The sequence below is a fragment of the Phyllostomus discolor genome, chromosome 14, assembly GCF_004126475.2.
Source record: "Phyllostomus discolor isolate MPI-MPIP mPhyDis1 chromosome 14, mPhyDis1.pri.v3, whole genome shotgun sequence".
Taxonomy (NCBI): domain Eukaryota; kingdom Metazoa; phylum Chordata; class Mammalia; order Chiroptera; family Phyllostomidae; genus Phyllostomus; species Phyllostomus discolor.
The window spans coordinates 26000125-26013226 of NC_040916.2; the positions used below are offsets into that span (position 1 = coordinate 26000125).

Below are 13102 nucleotides of genomic sequence, written 5' to 3' on the forward strand. Positions count from 1 at the left end.
CCCATAGCTTCTCAATGAGCACCCGAGGACGACGAAGACGAGGAAGAGGGGAAGGAGAAAAGGCAGGCACACGCATAGGCACACGCACACACACGGGCCCCTGGGAAAACAGCGAGGGAACATTCGAGAGGTCAGCTGCGACCCCTGGACGGCGAGCGGGTCTGCAGACAGGACACCGCGCAGGGGAGACCCCCGAGGGCTGGGAGCGGCCGTCCCAGGCTCACCCCCTACCTACCTGCTGCGGGAACTCAGCCCCACGGTCTGAGGTCGGTTACCGAGGGCCCGGACGCTGCCCCATGCCTCTGCCCTGCAAACACATGTCCCCCTCCTTTGTCCAGATGCCCTGTCAGACGCGCGAGGGGACAGGGGGCCGCTGCCCCCCGAGCTGCAAGAGGACCGGTGCCTCGCCCGGGCCCCCTGCCGCACCCGGGCGTCTCCTGTGTGCTGCAGCGAGCGGACCCCTGGGTGCAGGCGACCTCTTCTGAGAGCAACCGTGCTTTGCACCCGTGTGTCCTCTGGAACACGTCGAGGGGACGGGAGGGGACAGGAGAGGACGGGAGGGAGGCACGGCCTGCCGCCGGGAAATCACTCAGCGGCTCCCACCGGCCGGCGCGGTGTAAAAACCTGAGGCCCTGAGCAGAAAACGTGCGTCTGGACGAGACGGACACCCCGGCTGAGAGGGCCCCCCGTTTCCGGCAAGGAAGGGGCCGGCGTTTCCCGCTCTTCCTCCCTCTCGGGGTGCAGGCCACGTCTGAACGGGGGAGAGGCTGTGATTCTCAATGACGGGCTGGCCGCTGCCATGGAGAAGTGTTACCATGACAATAAATAATTTCTGGAAAGTACGCATCACTCCCCTGCTCCCGGCCTCCTCTGGGAAAACAGAGTACCTGCCGGTGTGCGCCAGGGACGGGGGCCGTCCCTGCAGGGCCTCTCCCGAGCTGTGGCCCCCGCTCACCGTGGCCCCCGCCTGGACCACAGCCGCACTGTCCTCGCCGGAGGCAGTGGGATGAGGGGGAAGGGGCTACCTCCCGCCCCTTCGTTCCCTGTGTCCCCTGCAGACAAGGGAAAACCGACCCAAACGCCGGCGGACCCCACCCAGAGCCCCGGGGCCGAGCGCCTCTCTCGAGGGACCGGCAGCTCTGCGCACGCCCCTCGCAGGCCGGGCAGCAGGGTGCACCACTCTCGTGGGAGTGGGGCGAGGGCCTCCTCGCACACGGAGGGCCCGTGTACGGGGGACCCGAGCCGCGACACGGGCAGAGCGCCTCCCGCCGTGTGGCCGCGGGCAGCGCCACGGGCCGCCCTGGTGCGCAGCGGGAGCCCGTCCGCGCGGGGAGGGGACACGGAGCACACCCCGCCGAGGTGCGAGCGCTCCGGGGGTGCCGGGCAGGCCGCGCGAGCACCCGGTCTCGGCGGTCCTGCCCAGTCGTGACGGAGCCCCCTGCGCGGGAAGGGTCCCACTCACGTCGTGGAGCGCCGTGACGGCAGGAAGCCACACAGACCAGCGGACCGCTGTCTCTCGCTGTGCGCGCCGTGCGGGGCCGGCGTCGGTGCCCTTGACTGCCGCGCGAGTCCACAAAGCGGAGCCTTTGGGGTGTCTGGGCGCCATCGCTGGTCCTGCAGGCGGGCGGGTGAGGGCGGGACGGAGCCTGGGCAGCCCCCACGCTGCGGACCCCAGCAACCCCTCCTCCCTCCGGAGCGGGACGGCCCCTCGGAGGTGTGCGTGGAAGCCAGCCGAGGCGCTGCAGCTCCGGCGGGGGCTCCGACGGGGGCTCTGGCAGCGGCAGGCGCAGCTACCTGGTTTCGGGTGTGCAGGTGCGCGGGGGCCCGGCCCGGACCTGCCCCGCCGGGCGCGGCTGAGGCCGAGCTCAGCAACGCCCCCCACACAGCCCCTTCCCGGCTGTGGGCTCCGGCCCTTCCTCTCATCCGCACGGTTCAAATTAATTATACACTTTAATTTCATGAATTATTAATTTGACTCTGACTCGGCAGCTTATGATGCTCTGGCGCTGCAGACGCTACAATTCCAGCTTCATTAAAGCCTCAGCAGCTGCCCGGGAGACAGACGTTAGCTGGGGGGGAGCCACAATAAACGGAGCTTCCGCGCCCAGCGGCCGTCCTCAGCTGCGGCGCGCAGGCAGGGCCGGCCCAGCGACGGGCCCCGCCCCTTCCTAGCAGGCCTTCCCTTCCCCGGGTCCAGGACTCACAAGGTCAGACGGCGCAGGGGGTCACCCCTCCATCCCCCCAAGCCCCTCCCTTCGCCCCAGCCGCACTCCCCGACTCTCGCTCTGGTGACCGTGAGGCTCCGGGCACGGCCAGGCTGGCGCCCCCTGGGGACGAGCCGCAGCAGTGCTCACGCACTGGCAGGCGGGCAGAGCCTCCAGGGCAGCCCGGGAAGCGCCCTGCGTGGGGCCGCTCCGCTGCCGGGCCGGCGGTGCGGCTGCGGGAGGCGGTGAGGGATGGGATGGACTGCGGCGCAGCTGGTGACACTTCCACACGGAGACCACACACGTGCAGCACCGGCCTGGGGCCTGGGGCCCGCCGGCTCGCTCGGGCGACGCCCCCAGCCACACTTGCGTCCCCAAAACGAGCGAGGTGAGCTCAGCACCTCCCAGGTCCCCCGGTGCCGGCCTGCGCGCCACGTGGACGGCTGTTCTCCCGCCACAGGACGCTGAGCAGGGCGGGCAGGGCGTCCCCAGTGGTCCCTCGCTTCCTCCCGGGCGGTGAGAAAACGCCTCACCTGCAGACGCGGCTCCGTGTCCACCGTGTGTTCCTGGACGACACTCCGGCAGCTCCCCTCGGAGAGAAGTCCTGGGCTGGGGGTCACGCGCTTCTTCACACGGACGCCAGCCCAAGGGCCCGCTCCGCCGGCACCGCAGCCGTCAACAACAAGGGGGCCGCGGCCGAGGGACGGGGAGAGCAGGGTCTCGGCCCCCTGCCCCCACGACGGGCAGGAGGGGGCAGAAGGAGGGCCCGGCACCCCCCGCTCCTGCGTCTGTCCGGAACGCAGCCCTCTGCCACCGAAACACTCCTCGGAGACACGAGCCCACAGCCCTTCCTCCCGGCGACCTGGTGGCAAAGCCGCGTGCAGAAGGAAAAGTCGGAATTCAGACATCCATTCACCGCTCCAGAGATCCGAGGGCCTCGGACCCTGCGGGGCTTGCAGTCAATGGAATCAATCACAGGAGACGCCGGCCCTCCCCACGGAGAGATCAGCGGGCACAGGGGCCCCGAAGGACCACGAAGAAGAACGGGGTGGGCGACACGGGGGGGGGGGGCGAGGGGACGGGAAGGACTAGAAACCGCGCGTCCCAGCGGGCCGGGCGCCACCGTGGATCGCGGCGGGAGAGGTGACGGCCTCGGCGAGCGGCAGGAAGATGCTCCCGGGAGACGGCGACGGTGCGTGAGCCCCAGGTCTCTCTGGTCAGGGACAGCCCGGCCGGCCCCCCGGGGGCCGCCTGTCAGGGGGCCTGCAGCTCCGTCGGTCCGGGGGTCCGACGCAGAGTCGCACGTGAGAGACACACATGTCTGACAGGACAGTCGTTTCACGCCACGCTGGGTCACGCTCAGGGCAGTTTCCTCACCAGGCCGAGCCGTGGTGAGGGAGGGGGAGGCCGGCCTGACGGTGGGTTGGTGTGAGCGTCGGCCGCGTCACCCAAGGCTCTCTGGGGGGTCAGCCGTGCCCGCCAGACCCCTGGCACAGCGGGGCCCTCCCAGACAGACCGCCGCCCGGGAAGCTCTGTCTCCCGGGGGCTGGGAGTCCATGCCGGCCGAGTCCCCCGAGCCCAGGTGTCCGCGGATCGGCCTGCGGTCATGAGACCCGCCCGCGGCACGGAGGGAAATGCAGGCGGGACAACCAGGACGGCTTCCAACTCGCAGAACAGGGGCGGCCGCCGTCCCCGTCTCCCCGGCGAGAACACAGTGTCTGCCTGGGCGCGGGGCCTCCCGGCCCCCCCCGTGAGGCTGGACGCTCTGCATTCAGTACAAATTAGTGCCTCACGGTTGGAACCGACCGTCACAGACGCGGGGGAGTGCTTTCCCGGGGGCACGTGTGTGGTGAGGCCGGAGACGTTCAGCTTGACTGTGATGCTTCCCGAAAAGGTCAGCGCGGACCCCCGAGTGCCACCGTGGGGACGCTCCCTGGGTGCGCGGCGGTGCGGTGTGGGGGGGTCCGCCTGCCCGGCTTGCCACGTCCGCCCTGCTCTGGTCGCCCGCCACCGGGCAGCCACAGGCTGTGTGCTTCAGGAACCACACGAGCACATGCATGCACGCCCACATGCACACACATGTGCTCCACGTGCCCCCAGAGTTGGCGGCGGCAGGACCGGGCCATCGCTGGTACAAAGTGACCCGCAGGACCGGGCCTCGGTTTGGGTGGGGGGACGGGCACAGAACCACCTGGGCACTCGGCAGAGAGACCCGAGCCCGGGCCTCCCCACGTCTGGCGGTGACGGCCCGGGGCCTGCACCAGGCGGCCCTTGTGGAACGGCGTCGGGTGCGCCCCCCGTGCTGCACCCCCGGCTTCCCGTGGACTCTGCAGGCACAGCCCCGCCGGACAGCCTGACGCATTCGGACGCTCAGGCCAGTGGAACGGGCTCACCCTGCTGGACACCCAGGGCCTCCTGGTCCGTCTGTCCTGGCACCCCAGCACGCCGGAACCCGGGCTCTTACTCCACCTTTCACCCGAGACACGCGAGAGACCGCCTGCTCCCCGACATCCGGGTCACAGGACGGAGCACAGACAGAGACTCGCCTCCCCACCCCCCGAGTCACACCGGCGTGGGGGTGCAGGAGAGCGGCCCCTCCTCGCAGGGCGCGGCCCTGACAGTGACCCCCGCGGGGACCGCACCCGCACAGCCTCCTCTGCAGCTGCTGGCCGGGGAGGTCAGCGGTGGACAGGAACCGGGTAGGGAGCCAACAACGGAGTTCCCGGGACTGCTCTGAAACCACAGTCTCCCCCTAGTGGAGGCCTGCTAATTCGGCCTGGAACTCTGTGTTTGGTGGGTCCAGCCAGGGCTCCCCCGTTTCCAGGCTGCGCTGGATGAACATGCCTTGTCTGTCTCTCCCTCGGGATGCGGGGCCCTGGTCCCCGCAGGGGGTGTGTCCTGACTTTCTGGTCGGGGCTGGGGTGTCGGACTCCCTCCGCCCCAGAGCTGACAGTCGGTCCCTCTGCTGGGGAGGCATCGCTGGCCGCATCGTGCATTTGGACCCCCCCCCCCGCCCCGCCCCAGTCTGGACAGAGGCTGGTCTTGGCAGGGAGGGGCTGCCGGGGCACCGAGGACCCCTCCCCTGCACGGTCTGTGGTCTGTGTTCACCAGTGGCCCAGGGGGCCTCCCTCGGGCCCGGGTCTGGCCCTGAGCGCACCGTCCGGCAGGTGACGGCGGAAGCAGCCCCAGCGCCGCGTTCTCCAACAGGCTCCCGAGAGGCCCGAGAGCCCCAGGCCGGCACCTTGTCGGTGTAGGTGGGACAGGGCACCTCACCTGGCGGCCCCTACACTAACAGGTAGGCCACCCCCCGCTGGGCTTCCTTTCCGGCTGCCAGGAGCAAGTGGGACAGGCTACAGGTGGTGGGAGTGCGGGCCACGGGAGCGCCGTCCTCCGTCCCACCTCCGCCGGGTCCGTCCGCCCTTCCCAAGCGTCGTGCCCGCTCTGCCACCTCCTGCCGACCCCAACCCCATCCCGCCCCTGAAGGTGACTGCTCTCGGCCTCCGTCGCAGCACGCGGTCTGTGCTGTGGGGCCTACGTGTGCACCATGGTCCACGCCAGGCTGTCGCACCGGGAGCGAGCTCTCGTGAGAGGCGGCTTCCTAGGTCCCACAGGAAAGGACTCACAGACGTGTGTCCTTGTTCCTGCCACAGCCTTGAGCTCAGCACCAGGCGCTGAGTGAGAGCCCCTCTCCTGCCACGCGGCGCCTGCCGCTGCGACAGCGGGGGCCTGCTGCCGGGCCCGGGTGTGGGTGTGGCTCGCCGGGCCCTGCTCTCCTGGCCTCCAGAGGAGCCCCGCCGCCTGACATCGAAGTGTGGGACGAGGCCACAGTGAGCACAGCAGCCCGGTGCTGGCACGGAGACCGGCCGCAGATCCCTGGGACGGGACAGCGTGCCCGGGGACACGCCCACAGCCGGCGCGCGGCCCCCGGTGTCGGGCAAAGAGGCCAGAGCACGCGGTGGGGGAGGAGAGAGTCAGTGTCGGTTCTGGAAACCTTAGACACACGCGTGTGAGAAACGAGACTAGACCACCTTCCCACACCGCCCTCCGTACAAACCCTGAACCACACGGGCGGTGCAGTCCCGGGCACCGCTCGCGGCTTTGCGCAGCCGAGGACACCGTCAGCAAAAGGAGGAGACAGCGCGCCGACGCGGAGGACCTGTTCGCCACTTGTGCATCCGATGAGGGGTTAGTACCCAAAATTTATAAAGAACTTACACAATTCAACACGGGAAAAAACCCAGTTAAAAATGGGCAGAGGACCAGAATAAACACTTCTCCGAACAGGGCATACGGACGGCCAACAGACACATGAAAAGGTGCTCAGTGTCACCACTGACCAGAGAGATGCAAATCACAACCACAGCGAGATGTCGCCTCTTCCCTGTCAGAGTGCCCACCATCCACAAACTGGCAGGCAGCGAGTGCTGGCGAGGGCGTGGAGAAAGGGGGCCCCGGCGCACCGTCGGTGGGAATGCAGGCCGGGGCGGCCACGGCGGACAGCGGTGTGCAGACACCCCAACACACCGAGGGTGGAACTGCCTACGACCCAGCGGTCCCACTCCGGGAACACACCCTCAGGAGCCCGAGCACTAGCGGAAAAGAAGACACGCACTCCCGTGTTTGCTGCAGCGTCGTCTGCGACAGCTGAAGTTTGCGAGCAGCCCAAGGCGAGCAGGCACAGAAGCTGTGGCACGTTTACACAGTGCAGCACTCCTGGGCTGCGAAAAACCACGAGAGCCTCCCTAGCTTTCTGCCACAGCGTGGATGGACGTGGAGAGCGCCACGCTAAGTGAAATACGCCAGTCAGGGAAAGACAAGCACCGTGTGGTCTCGCACACACGTGGGATCTGATGAACAAGACAAGCTAACAAGCAAAACGGAAACAGACTCACGGACAGAGAACAGACGGACAGCTGTCGCCCGCTGGGGACTTGGGGCTGGGTGGTAAAGGTGAAGGGATTAAGCAAAGGAAGAGAAAACAAGACCCAGGGTCGCAGACCCCAGTGTGGGGAGGGCCGGAGGGCCAGGGGCAGGGGAGGCAGAGGGAGGCGGGGCGGGGGGGGTAAACGGTGAGGGCGGGAGACCAGACTCCGGCTGCTGAACGCACAGCACAGTATGGGGACGATGCGTTATAAAACTGGACCTCTCAAACCTACAGAATTGTATCAACCAACGTCACCCTGATAAATTCAATTCTTAAAATTAGAAAACCTCTGTCTGGGTTTTTTAAAAACAGACCAGCAATCTCATTACTTCTCCGACCTCGGGGCTGTCCCCTGAGCCACGGGTCGGCGGGCAGAGCCGCACCTGCGAGCCACGAACCCGGGCGAGGACAGACTCCAGGACAGACTCGAGGACAGACGGACTGGGTCCGCGCCCCGGCGGCCCAAGGGCTCTGGTCCCCGAGCTCCGTGCGCGCCAGGGCCCCGAGGACGGCACCCACTCCCACTGGGTGCCCCTGGAGACGCACCCTGCCCCCGGCAGGCCCAGCCTCCTCCCAGCACGGGAGCCTGACCCCGCACCTCCTCGGGGCCGGTCAGGGTGGGCCAGCTGGCTGGCCGCGCAGAGAGCAGGGAGAGGGCAGGAGGAGGGGGGCGGGGGGCGGACGCGGACAGACAGACAGACAGACAGACAGCTGGACAGCAGAGAAGACGGCCTGACGCACCTCCCCGTCGGAGGGGTCTGCAGAAGGCACGGGCAGTGCAAGTCTGCCGCTGAATGGGGCCGCACCGCCCGACCCCCCATTCACCCCGGGCATCTTCCTCCTCCTCCTCCTCCCCCTCCGGCGCCCAGGCCCAGGGCTGGGGGCTGGTCCCTGGACCGGGGGGGGAGGCGCCTCCCCTCCCGTGTCCTCCGCACCTGCTCTTCAGCCACACGCAGTCAGGGCCCAGGCGAGACGGGTCGTTCGGGAGAATGAGGTCCACAGGCCAAAGCTGTCGGTCGGGCTTTACGCCTCGAGGTCCAGGGACCAGCCCCAAGCCTCCCCCTGCCCCTGCCACCCCCCAGGCTCTCCCACGGGCGGCAATTGGGTGTCCGTGCCCGCACCTGCCCCGCCCTGCGTCTGCGCATTGGCTATCTGCCCAGGACTCCTAGGGCTTCGGGGTCCCCTGCTCGTCCCGGCACCCTGCACGGGGGAGGGGGAGGGTGCGGGGGAGTCCTGGGGGGAGGGCGCGGGGGAGTCTGGGGGGAGGGAAGCTGTGCAGACAGAAGCCAAGCCAGGCCCTGCCCCCCAGGAGGGGACCACGTGCAGGGCGACGGCCGCACCCCCGGAGTCCCGGGCCCTGCCCTGCCTTTGTCTCCCAGCCCTGCTCGCGTGTTCTCCCATTGGAGGGGCGGCCCTCTGCCCCCCTGCTGACTAAACACCCCCTCGCCGCTCTGACCCCCAGGGGGCACATTACCGCCGCCCGCCCCCTTCCTCCGGGAGCTGCGGGAAGCGAGACTAAAAATAGGCCGGGCCGGAGAGCGTGCCACTCGACTGTGCTCCTGGGCGCTCAGATCTGCTTATTTTGGCCCATCTCTCCCCGGCGATAAGGCTGCGAACAGCCCGTTATCAGCCAGTCGGTGAAAATGTGCTCCAGCCTGATTAGGCCCGGTCCCTGCCAAGGTTATGAAGAGCCGTTATCGTTTTCCCGAACAGAATAATCCGGACAGTATCAGCTCAGAAACATATGGGCCACACAGAGAAGATAGCCGCTGACGGACACTTCATTTTAATTGTAACGAGCGGGCAGCCGCAGACGGCCGGCAGAGCGGCCCGCTGGCAGCGGGCTCCGGCTCCAATCCCCTTCCCTCCCTGGCTCCCACCGCCCGCGCCGCCGGCGTTCCGGGTGGCACCGCGGACAGGCCCTGGCCCAGACGTCCGTCCCCGTCCCCAGGCACGACCCTGCCCCGAGGAGCAGCCGGAGCCTCCCGATTCTCGTGCAGAAACACGCGGGGAGCAGAGGGGGGGGCGGGGGGGAGCCGATGCCCAGCACAGTTCCTGCCCTTCAGCCCCCAACTCCACCCAGCGCCCTGCCCCCTTGCCGCCCTGACCTCGGCCCCCAGCCCACGCGTGCCTGGCCCAGGGCCCCGCAGACAGCAGGCCCCGACCGCGGGGCTGGGAACGTGTGAGGAGCGTCTGCGTCACGTCCTCCAACCCCCACGCCCATGGGCACACTGACCGGGGCACGCTGACCAGGACATGCTGACCGGAACATGCTATGGGGACGAGCCCGTGAGGGCAGGGGCTCTGGGTCCGGAGAGCAGGTCGCCAGACCCGGGCTCTCCCCATGTGGTTGTGACGGCTTCGCTCCTCAGGCCTGTCACAGGAAGTCACGTGGCTGCAGGACCGAGGGCAGAGGGGCGCCCCCCGGGAAGACGAGGTCGTCACTGTAGGGCTCTGGTGGACCCTTCTTCTCCCTGGCAGCGAGTCCGCAGGACGGCTGCTGTGGGCAGCCGGCCAAGGGGGCCGCCCTGTCCCTCTGGAGGGGCCTGAGGCTGTCCCCTGGAGTGCCACCAGAAAACACAGGTGGGCGGAAGGGGGAGGGGGCTGCAGGCTGGGGCACCTGCCCGCCTCAGAGGCAGAGCAGCCTCACTCGGGGGTGGGGGGGCACGGGGCTCACAGCAGGAGGGGCCCGAGCAGGGACGGCGAGCAAGGTGAGCCCCGGTGTCCGCCCCGGACTCTGCCGCCCCCGCCAGCTCCTCCTCCCAGGGCCCGAGCTTCTCCCGACCCCAAGTAGCTGGACACCCTGGGCTTCGCCGTCCTGGCCGGCGCCTCTCCTCCGCCCCTCCCCTGAGCCCTCCAGCGCCTGTCTCCCCGTCACCACAGACAGTCACGCTCCCCACGGCCCGTGCGCGGTGCAGTGCAGTGAGGTCCAGCACGGGAGATGTCCCCGTTTCCACTCCACGCGGGTGGCCTCCCCGTCAGGGGGAAAGGACAGAGCAGGAGGGAGAACGGGGGAGAGGTGAGGGGCTCCAGCGGAAAGACCACCGCGGGGACCCCCTCCCTGACTCGGGGTGCCAGTTCTGCAGGGAGAGCACGGCACGGCCTTGCCCGGGAAGAGTTCACCACGCACTGCACGCACGTGTGTGTGTCACACACGCATTGAGCTCACACCCTGCACAGACCTGCTGGCCCACCCTCCGCACAACCAACCCCAGGCTCCCGGCCCCGAGCTGGGGCCCGTTCCGTGGGCAGCCTCCTCCAGCCCCGGGAGCAGGGCCTGGCTCCGGGCAGTGACGGGCAGGATGAGGACATCCCTCCTCCCCGGAGTCTCCAGCTGGCGTCGTCCCGGCTCTGGTGACGATCTGGCCACGCGGCATCTAGCCTGCACCTGCTCAGGCAGCTGTCGCGGGGCCGGCGGTCCAGCACATACGACATCCTCCGACGGCCGAGTTCAAAGGCAGGCGGACCGCGTGTGCACACGTGTGCGGCCCCACCACAGACCACGATGACCGCCACGCTGGCCACGCTGGCCCGCGCACTCACAGTGTGGAAGCCCTGGCGCAGTGTCCTCTGACGGATGGAAACCAGGGGTGAGTGCCGGCTGGTGCCAGGCTCGCCACAGCCACCTGGCCAGGCCCCCGGGCACTCCCAACACGCGCCTCTCCCCGGTCGGAGCTCACGCCCCACGCAGCGGAGGGACGCCGGGCGACTGGGGTGGGCCGGGCCACGCGCTCCAGGACGCCGCGCAGCTCCACACACCGCCCCGACGCGGCCACGGGGCAGGGCCCAGCGACACACGGCTGGCTGTCGCACGGTGTCGCACGGCTGACGTCACCCGGCCCCCCAGGCCTCGGAGCCAGGGCTCCACTGAACAACGGAGTCAAGACCCTTTCATCTAAGAAACCCCTTCGTAAGTCACACGTGTCGGGAATTTTAAAGAAGAAGAAGAAGAAGAAAACCAACAGAAGGCCCAACCCGGGCAGCCGGAGCCTGCAGGCCAGTGGGGGCGTGACCCCCGGCGAGCCCACGTTATCTCAGTGATTTCCGCAGGCCCTGGGGCCACGAGGGGCACTGACACCGAGTCCCAGATCGAAGGGCCGTCCACCGGAGATGCTTCTGGAGCCTGGGCAGCAGGCAGGGCGGCCGGTGAGCGGGCGGGCGCCGTCCGCGGCTCCCCCGCAGGCTTCGGCGTGCCCGCCGATCAGACCCCCTGAAGAGGTTGAACAAAACTCGGACCACAGGCTAAAAATTAAAGGCGCATTGACGGTACCCCCCAATCAAACGTGTCAGGTGAGACGGTTACGACCCAAACCACCTCTGTGCTTCGGGACGCCCGCGCCCGCACACGTCCGCACACGCGTGCATGAAAAGGCAGAGGGGCACACGCATGTAAGGTGCTCCTCGTACGGTAACAGAAAAAAAAAAAAATAAACGCCATCCGGTCCCGTACGCGGGCGTCCCCGTCAGCGCCGGCCCGGGAACGACGGGCCCTGGGAAGCCGCAGGCAGACTGGGCCGTGCGGCGGCGTCTGAGGAGCGCCCGGTGGGGAGTCCGCGGTCGGACCTCTGAACGCCAGCGACCCTGCGTGTCACTGTGTCTAGTGGCCACGGGGGTTTTACCACCAGACACAACCCCCGCTGCCCTTCGTGGGGAAGTCGATGGTGTATGAGGGCACGGTGGGCACTCTCTGGGGGAGCGCGCCTCAGCAGGGACGGGAGTGCCCCGGAGCCCCAGGCAGTGTCTGGGGGCGCTCTGGGCCGACCCCCAGGGGAACGCGGGCGCAGCTGGCTGGCTGGCGGGCATCCATGGGAGAGAAGGGGGCGGCCCTGCGACAGAGAGTGTTCCGGCCCCGATGGCAGCAGCACGGAGGCCGAGAAACCTGATCTGGAGCGTCGCACACAGGACGGGGTTCCGCCAACCGGGTCCCGGGAAGACTTTCAGGGAACGAAAAGACGGGAAGTTGGAAACGCAAACGGGACCTTCTTTCAGCTGTGCCGTCACGGCCACAGCAGAGCTGCTTTCCTGGATGCCGCGGCCTGTCCCCTCACCCTTGGAGCGCCCCGGAGACCTCCCACCTGCCCCCAGAGTGCCCCGCGCCTGCGCCTGGAGGGCTGGATGGAGGGTCGGCCAGGAGCGAGCGGGAGGGCTTCCCCGAGACCCCCTCGGGGCGGGTCCTGCACGCCAGCACCCGTCCGGTCCGACGGGGCTCTGCCGCTCGGGAGCGGTGCTGCTTCCGAGATCAGTTAGGGTGTAAAATGTGCGTGCTCTGAGCCTTTAATATTAATAAGTCCTGTAACTAGCCGTTCCTCGTAGCTCCGGATTCTTGAGCACAACTAGAAAGGGCACTTATCCTGAAAAGTCTAATAAATTTACAGTTTTATATACTTCCTTCAATTGTGAAAGTCTTGTTCAATAAACTTTAAAATGCCACTACAGAGCAATAACACAGACAGTATAAACCCAGCCCTGGGAAAGCTGTGTAGCCAGCAACTGTTCCCCTTTCTGCGAGAGCAATAAAGTTTTATATGTTTGAACTGACTGTAAAAAGGTTTGAATGTTGGCGACTGGGGAATAATCTGTCTTCTTTATAGTTATTATCATATTTCCCACAAGACCCCTTGGTCTGTGTCAATCCTTCCTGTGTGTGACACCTTTGTACTGTCAGCAAAAGCAAGGCTACTTTCTTTTTTTTTTTAACTGTAGGACTTGTATCTGTTTTCCTTCAGATTACAGCTAACAGGAATAAATTATTTCTGACAACCATCTATTGTGGCATTTTACCAAATAAAGCTGGTTGTGAGCGGCTTTTCCATGAGCGAGGGGGCCTCCCCTGCTCCTCGCCCCCCCCCCCCAGCTGATCCGAATGCAGTGCGGGCACGGTCACGCCGGCGGAGATGCCGATGAGGAGAGATCTGCAGGAGAGAGCCCCCCGGAACGCGGCGGCGGCGGCGGCGCCTCCTGGGTGCCGTCAGCT

At 67.5% G+C, this 13102-nt stretch overlaps 1 protein-coding gene across 1 annotated transcript in view; it reads left to right on the top strand.

Moving 5' to 3' along the window:
* LOC114512163 (dapper homolog 3-like) overlaps positions 1–13102 on the top strand; it is a 92573-nt gene that overhangs the window by 77754 nt on the left and 1717 nt on the right. The window contains exons 3-12 of the mRNA XM_028531062.1: positions 339–465; positions 1059–1303; positions 1621–1812; positions 2265–2449; positions 3426–3508; positions 4686–4903; positions 5316–5454; positions 5539–5612; positions 5714–5787; positions 12983–13090. Of these exons, the coding sequence (XP_028386863.1) occupies positions 339–465; positions 1059–1303; positions 1621–1812; positions 2265–2449; positions 3426–3508; positions 4686–4903; positions 5316–5454; positions 5539–5612; positions 5714–5787; positions 12983–13090 (1445 nt within the window). The remainder of the gene's footprint in view (positions 1–338; positions 466–1058; positions 1304–1620; positions 1813–2264; positions 2450–3425; positions 3509–4685; positions 4904–5315; positions 5455–5538; positions 5613–5713; positions 5788–12982; positions 13091–13102) is intronic.